The sequence below is a fragment of the Sinocyclocheilus rhinocerous genome, unplaced genomic scaffold (assembly GCF_001515625.1).
Source record: "Sinocyclocheilus rhinocerous isolate Xijiao unplaced genomic scaffold, SAMN03320098_v1.1 scaffold6290, whole genome shotgun sequence".
In the NCBI taxonomy this organism is placed as follows: Eukaryota; Metazoa; Chordata; class Actinopteri; order Cypriniformes; family Cyprinidae; genus Sinocyclocheilus; species Sinocyclocheilus rhinocerous.
This window is the reverse complement of record NW_015652359.1, coordinates 8,981-15,771: the sequence shown is the minus strand read 5'-3', so window position 1 is coordinate 15,771 and position 6,791 is coordinate 8,981. Positions and strand designations below refer to the sequence as shown.

At 37.4% G+C, this 6,791-nt stretch overlaps 1 protein-coding gene across 1 annotated transcript in view; it reads right to left on the bottom strand.

Moving 5' to 3' along the window:
- Window positions 1–3,994, bottom strand: part of LOC107714892 (protein FAM234B-like) — a 12,426-nt gene extending 8,432 nt beyond the window's left edge. The window contains exons 1-5 of the mRNA XM_016520884.1: window positions 3,958–3,994; window positions 1,767–1,904; window positions 1,582–1,698; window positions 532–708; window positions 333–448 (exon numbers count right to left, since the gene is read on the bottom strand). Of these exons, the coding sequence (XP_016376370.1) occupies window positions 333–448; window positions 532–708; window positions 1,582–1,698; window positions 1,767–1,904; window positions 3,958–3,994 (585 nt within the window). The remainder of the gene's footprint in view (window positions 1–332; window positions 449–531; window positions 709–1,581; window positions 1,699–1,766; window positions 1,905–3,957) is intronic.
- Between the last annotated feature and the right edge of the window lie 2,797 nt (window positions 3,995–6,791).

Below are 6,791 nucleotides of genomic sequence, written 5' to 3'. Positions count from 1 at the left end.
CACCAACATAAGATGGCAAACGAGAAATGAGAATCTCATGATTGACGGTATCGAAAGCAGATGACAAGTCCAGCATAAGTAGAATAACAGAAGCACCAGAGTCAGTAGTCATTAAAATATCATTTAGAACTCTCACGAGGGCAGTTTCTGTGCGGTGGAATGATTTGAACCCCGATTTAAATATTTCAAAAATGTGATTATTAGTTAAAAAAGATTGAAGCTGTAGGAGCACAATTTTTTACATTACTTTCAAGATAAACGGTAAGGTGGATATTGGCCGCAAATTAGTACAATTAGTGTGTGTGTGTGTGTGTGTGTGTTGCGATGGTCACCTGGTCCTCGGGCAGTGTTGCGATCAGCAGGTCTGGAAAGGCGTCTCCCTGTAGATCGGGCAGCAGAACAGCGTGAGACTCCACGTCTCCTACATCCGTCGTCCACAACGTCCATCCTGAAACACAGCCGCCATCAGCACACACACGCACGCATGCACGCGTGCGTTCAGCTGAGTGAGTAAGTGAGTGTGTGAGAGACCTGTGGAGGCATTGATGGCGATCATGTGACCGGAGCTGATCAGGACGCAGGCAGATGAGTGCAGTGGATCTGAACTTCCTGTCTGCAGTCCACACTGAACAGAGATCAGCGGCTCTCTGAGCAACTTCCTCCAGAGCAGCTGCCCTCCGCCGCCGCCGAGAGCCAACACGCTGAACTCTAAACACACACACACACACACACACACAGATTAAACACACACACAGAGAGATTAAACACACACACACACACACACGGAGCCAAAACTCCGCTGATGAACTACTGCAGTGCAAGGAGGGACTTTATTGTTACAGTTATAATTTTTTTTTCTTGTTACAGTTACTGTTATTGTTACAGTTATAGTTATTGTTACACATTACAGTTACTGTTACAGTTATCGTTAAAGTTAATGTTATAGTCATTGTTAGTTATTGTTACAGTTATCATTATTTCTTGTTACAGTTATTGTTACACATTACAGTTACTGTTACAGTTATCATTACAGTTAATGTTAGTTATTGTTATAGTTATCATTATTTCTTGTTACAGTTACTGTTATTGTTACATTTAAAGTTATTTTTAGTTATCACTACAGTTACTGTTACAGTTATCATTATTGTTTTCATTATATTCATTGTTAGTTATTTTTCATTATTTTTTGTTACAATTATCTTTAAAGTTATCATCACTGTTACTGTTACAGTAATCACTATAGTTATTGTTACAGTTATAGCTAGTTATTGTTAGTTATCATTATAGATATTGTTACAGGTATTGTTAGTTATCATTACAGTTATCATAATTTTTTTTTACAAATATCTTTAAAGTTATCATTACAATTACTTTTACAATCATCGTTACAGTTAGTCACTTATTTTTTGTTGCAGTTATCTTCAGTTATCTTGTTACAGTTACCATTATAGTTGTTTTACGGTTAACACTATAGTTATCGTTACAGTTGTTGTTATAGTCATAATTGAACGGGTTGCAGTCGTATTAACTCTTGCACTGGATTGAACAGTTTTTGTGTTTGCAGTGCTTTGATTCGCTCACCTTTGCTCTGTGCGTTCATTGGCTGACTGTCGTTGGAGAAGTTCGTAATGCCAATCAAAACGTCCTCCAGTCCGTCCCCATCCACATCCCACAATGCAATGGGAGGTGACGTCACGCCTGCGAGGAAGAGCACATGTTGGCGCTGCAGGTTTATTTCAGGGGTTATGCGGTGGAGCGTCACTCACCCGCTGTGTCTCCGAGCTCTCTCTCCCACTGCGTCCGGAGCGGCGCCCCCTGTGGGCAGGGAATGAGAAACGCACACAGCAGCACCAGCAGAGCGGCGCAGGACAGCGGCAGCAGGAACGCCGCGGATCGCATCGCCCCTTTACAGTTATTGTTATCATTACAGTTACTGTTACAGTTATCGCTATAGTAATTGTTACAGCTACTGTTATCATTATAGTTACTGTTACAGTTATTGTTATCATTACAGTTACTGTTACAGTTATTGTTAGTTATCATCATTATTGTTACAGTTTTTGTTAGTTATCATTATAGTTACTGTTACAGTTATTGTTATCATTACAGTTACTAGTTATTGTTACAGTTTTTGTTAAAGCTACCATTATAGATATTGTTACAGTTATCATTTGTTATTGCTATCGTTATAGTCATTGTTAGTTATTGTTAGTTATCACTAAAACTCTAATTTCTTTGTTACAGTTATCGGTTACACTTTAATTTAAGGTGTCTTTGTTACATGTTACATGTATTTACTTTTATAACAACAATAAATGGTGCATAATTACATGCAAGTAACCCTAAGCCAAACCCTAATCCTAACCCTAACCATATAGTAAGTACATGTACTGTAGTTAACTAATATTACTCAGTACTTAAACGTACAATTACACTGTAACAAAGACACCTTAAAATAAAGTGTAACCCAGTTATCTTTCAAGTTATTGTTACTGTTACAGTTATTGTTAGTTATCACTATAGTTATTGTTACAGTTACCGTTAGTTATTGTTACAGTTACAGCTTGTTATTGTTACAGTTATCATTATAGTTGTTACAGTTATTATTACAGTTACTGTTACAGTTATTGTTAGTTATCACTATAGTTATTGTTACAGTTACCGTTAGTTATTGTTACAGTTACAGCTTGTTATTGTTACAGTTATCATTATAGTTGTTACAGTTATTATTACAGTTACTGTTAGTTATCATTATAGTTATAGTTATTGTTATCATTATTTATTGTTGCAGTTGCTGTTACAGTTATTGTTATCATTATTTATTGTAACAGTTATTGTTATCATTACAGTTACTGTTACAGTTATTGTTAGTTATCACTATAGTTATTGTTACAGTTACCGTTAGTTATTGTTACAGTTACAGCTTGTTATTGTTACAGTTATCATTATAGTTGTTACAGTTATTATTACAGTTACTGTTACAGTTATTGTTAGTTATCACTATAGTTATTGTTACAGTTACCGTTAGTTATTGTTACAGTTACAGCTTGTTATTGTTACAGTTATCATTATAGTTGTTACAGTTATTATTACAGTTACTGTTACAGTTATTGTTAGTTATCACTATAGTTATTGTTACAGTTACCGTTAGTTATTGTTACAGTTACAGCTTGTTATTGTTACAGTTATCATTATATTTATTGTTACAGGTATTGTTAGTTATCATTACGGTTCTCATAATTTTTTGTTACACTTATCTTTAAAGTTATCATTACAGTTACTGTTACAGTCATCATTATAGTTACCGTTACTTATCTGTTTGTTGCAGTTATCTTCAAAGTTATCTTACAATTATCATTTTAGTTATTGTTACAGTTATTAAAATGATCTTCACAGTTAACAGTACAGTTATAGTTCCAGTTATCATTATAGCTGTCACAGTTAACATTATAGTTATTGTTACAGTTGTTGTTATTATTATAATTGAACAAGTTGCAGTCGTATTAACTTCAATAGCTTCTCCATTTGATTATTGTGCAACATGTCATTTCATTTAAATTATTCAGTCATTAAACTTAAGACTTTTATTGATTTTTTTTTTTTTGAAAGAATAAGTTTGTAAGAAAAATAAAATAAATAAATCCCCCCCCCCCAACAAAAACCACTGGTCACGTGACCTTTCCGTTTACCATGGTACTGTACTGTTTCTCCCCTGATGTACCATGGTATCCTCGCGGTTTGTTTGACGCTCGAGTAAATATCTGGTTATTAGGATCAGTCACTCTGATCGTGCAGAAGCTAAACGCATTATAACAGCGATATAACGGAACGACGCCGCGTCTGATAATCGCATCACTGACGTCACCGAACAAAACGCCGCAGCGCCGCGTGCGAGCAGCCGCGAGCTAATATCAGTGGATCATTTGACCGTTTATTCTCTATTAGTGAATGACTCACCCGGTAATTTCAGAGCACGGGACAGAGACGCAGCCATTGTGCGCGATGTTATCAGCGACGCGACGCGACGCGCCTGCCGCCGCTACAGCGCTGGAGAGATGCATCATGGGAAATGTAGTCTTCTCCAATGTAGGCAGAGTGAATCAAAGTAACACACAAAAGAATAGCAAACAAAATGTATTTGTTAAAAGGACTTTGTATCTGCTGCCTTGAATACATATTCTCATGTTGAGACCTTTTAATGTCATATTTCAATAGGTAAAATCGCAAATGAAAACATTGCTTTCATATACGCTACCAGTCCAAAGTTATTGAATAGTAAGATTTGTAATGTTTTTTAAAGAATTATCTTCGGCTCTTCTGCATTTATTTGATCCAAAGTACAGCAAAAGCAGTAATATTGTGAAAGAGTCTGAATCATTTATTATTATTTTTTTTGTGTGTGTGTGTGTGAAAAAAATTATAGAAGTTAGCAAGGATGCTTTAAATTTATCAAAAGTGATGAAAAATACATTTATAATGTTGCAAAAGATTTCTATTTCAGATAAATGCTGCTCTTCCGAACTTTCTATTTATTAAAGAAACCTGACAAAATTCTACTCGGCTGTTTTCAACATAATAATAATAATGATAGATGTTTTAAAAATCGTATTTAATTTGATTAAGCATGGTCACTGGTTATAAAATACTACACGGTGTTTCGTTCCTTGAATGAATCTGTTTTGGTTCGAATCGAGTGAGCCGGTGATTCAACGGTTCATTCACTTCACTTAGTTTCTAATTGAATCGGCCGTTTTGAACGAATCGTTTGATTTGAATGATTCAATCAATCATTTACTAAAACAGGGACTTGCCGCCACCTACCGGCGGTTTTATCTCTATTAAGCTTATAGTAAATAAGGCTATTTTTGAAAACTCAAAACAGATCAGCCCCAGTGTTAACTACAGAAACCTCTGTATAGTGTTCATTAGTGATGGGCGCTGCTTTCGCGACGCTCCGAATCTTCTGTGAATCATTCGTTTCGAATCAGCGATCCGGAGCAGTGCCTGTCAAACTGCCAAAGTCACGTGATTTCAGTGAACGCCAAATCAAATGTTCAAATAGCACATAAGTACATTCATGGAAATTATTATGGTAAGTACAGAGTAACATGAAGAAATAGACATGAGGAAACTATAATCTCAAGGCTTAGATTTGGCCATACTGCTCTTAATATCACTATATAATAGAATTTAGTGAAGAGTACGGTCCTGATCCACACTCCTAATCAGTAGGTGGCGGTAATGCACCTAAAAGTTGTATGCCATCCGCCGTTAAACACCAAGAAGAAGAAGAAGAAGTTTTAATTTCTGCTGTTCTTCGCTGCATGGTCAGTACAGGCCAGCTACGTCTTGTGTCTAATTTGCTTAATTACAAGTTTTAATTCTAAAGTGGCATTTAGTGTGCTGTTAAAAGGAAGGGTGGAGTAGTTCAAAAATAAAATCGCGTAACTTTACTCACTCAACTATATCACGCAAATAACCAGGGCTGCATTTCCCACATTGACTGTATAAAAACATGGACGTAGTGTCCGTGACGTCACCCGTAGACTTCCGACGAGCGTTTTGAAGCCTAAAGTAGGCGGAGCCAGCCGTCGCCATCTTGGCAGCGCGTCACCGCGCGTCACTCCCGGATAATCGAAAATGGGCAAAGAGGCGGGAGCAGGTTGGTGAAGCCACGCCCACCTAGCTCGACGGTGGTGACAGCAGCGGCAATCCACCTGTCACTCAAGTGGCCACGCCCTTAATTATGCAGAACTTTAAGGCTTAATATAATTTAAACGGATGAGTTATAAAAAAATTCACCCCCCTCACAGTTGTCATGAAGGGCAAAATTAGCTATATAGACCAAAATAATTTTTTGAACCAGGCTGTAAACATGTTTTTTTCTGCTGTAAAGTTGGGCATTTTAACATGGGGAGTCTATGGGATTGACTCCCTTTTGCAGCCAGTCTCTAGCGGCCAGTCGATGAATTACCGTTTAAGTCACTTCCTTGTTGGCTTCACGAGAGAGAGCAGGAGGTTGCCGCTCGGTTTCCCAAAAGCATCGTAGGCCTAATGCCGCCTTCACGTTGTGTTCACGAAAATGGTAGGGCGTTAAAGAAGGTACACCGCCATCTTGTGCCGACTAAAACTGACTTGAACGCAGCTGACGTCGCAATTACGACTCGTCAACTCATAAGTACGAACGTCCCAGGAGGACTTGAACGCAGCATTAGAAACGTTAGTGGGTGTGGTTTTGGTGGGATTATGATTAGGATATAGTGTTCCCAAAATAAGCCCCTTAAAAAGAAATACAGTGGCAAAACTGAACCAGCAGAAGTAATATAGGACAAGTTAATATTAACAATAGCTATACAAAATAGCTATTATTTGGCAATGTTTACATATTCTATTAATGTGCTGCGTGTGAGTAGGTCATTCCATTCTATTAACTGTACTAACTATATCTTTATAACACATGCATAGGAGCAGAACCAAATGTGGGACCACATTTTTCAAAGACAACCCAAACTTGAAGTAGTTTAAAAATAAAATCGCGTAACTTTACTCACTCAACCATATCACGCAAGTAACCAGGGCTGCGTTTCCCAAAAGCATCGTAGGCCTAATGCCTTCACGTTCTATCGGAAATGTGATAATTCTCACTTCTGAAGTTGTGATTACGAGCTCATCGCATTAAAGTTTCGAAATGGGAGGGCGTTCATGTGCAATGTTTACCTAGGAAACTCGTATTTACGATAATTCCGAGAGCACGTGAAGGCAGCATTAGAAACGTTAGTGTGTGTGGTTTT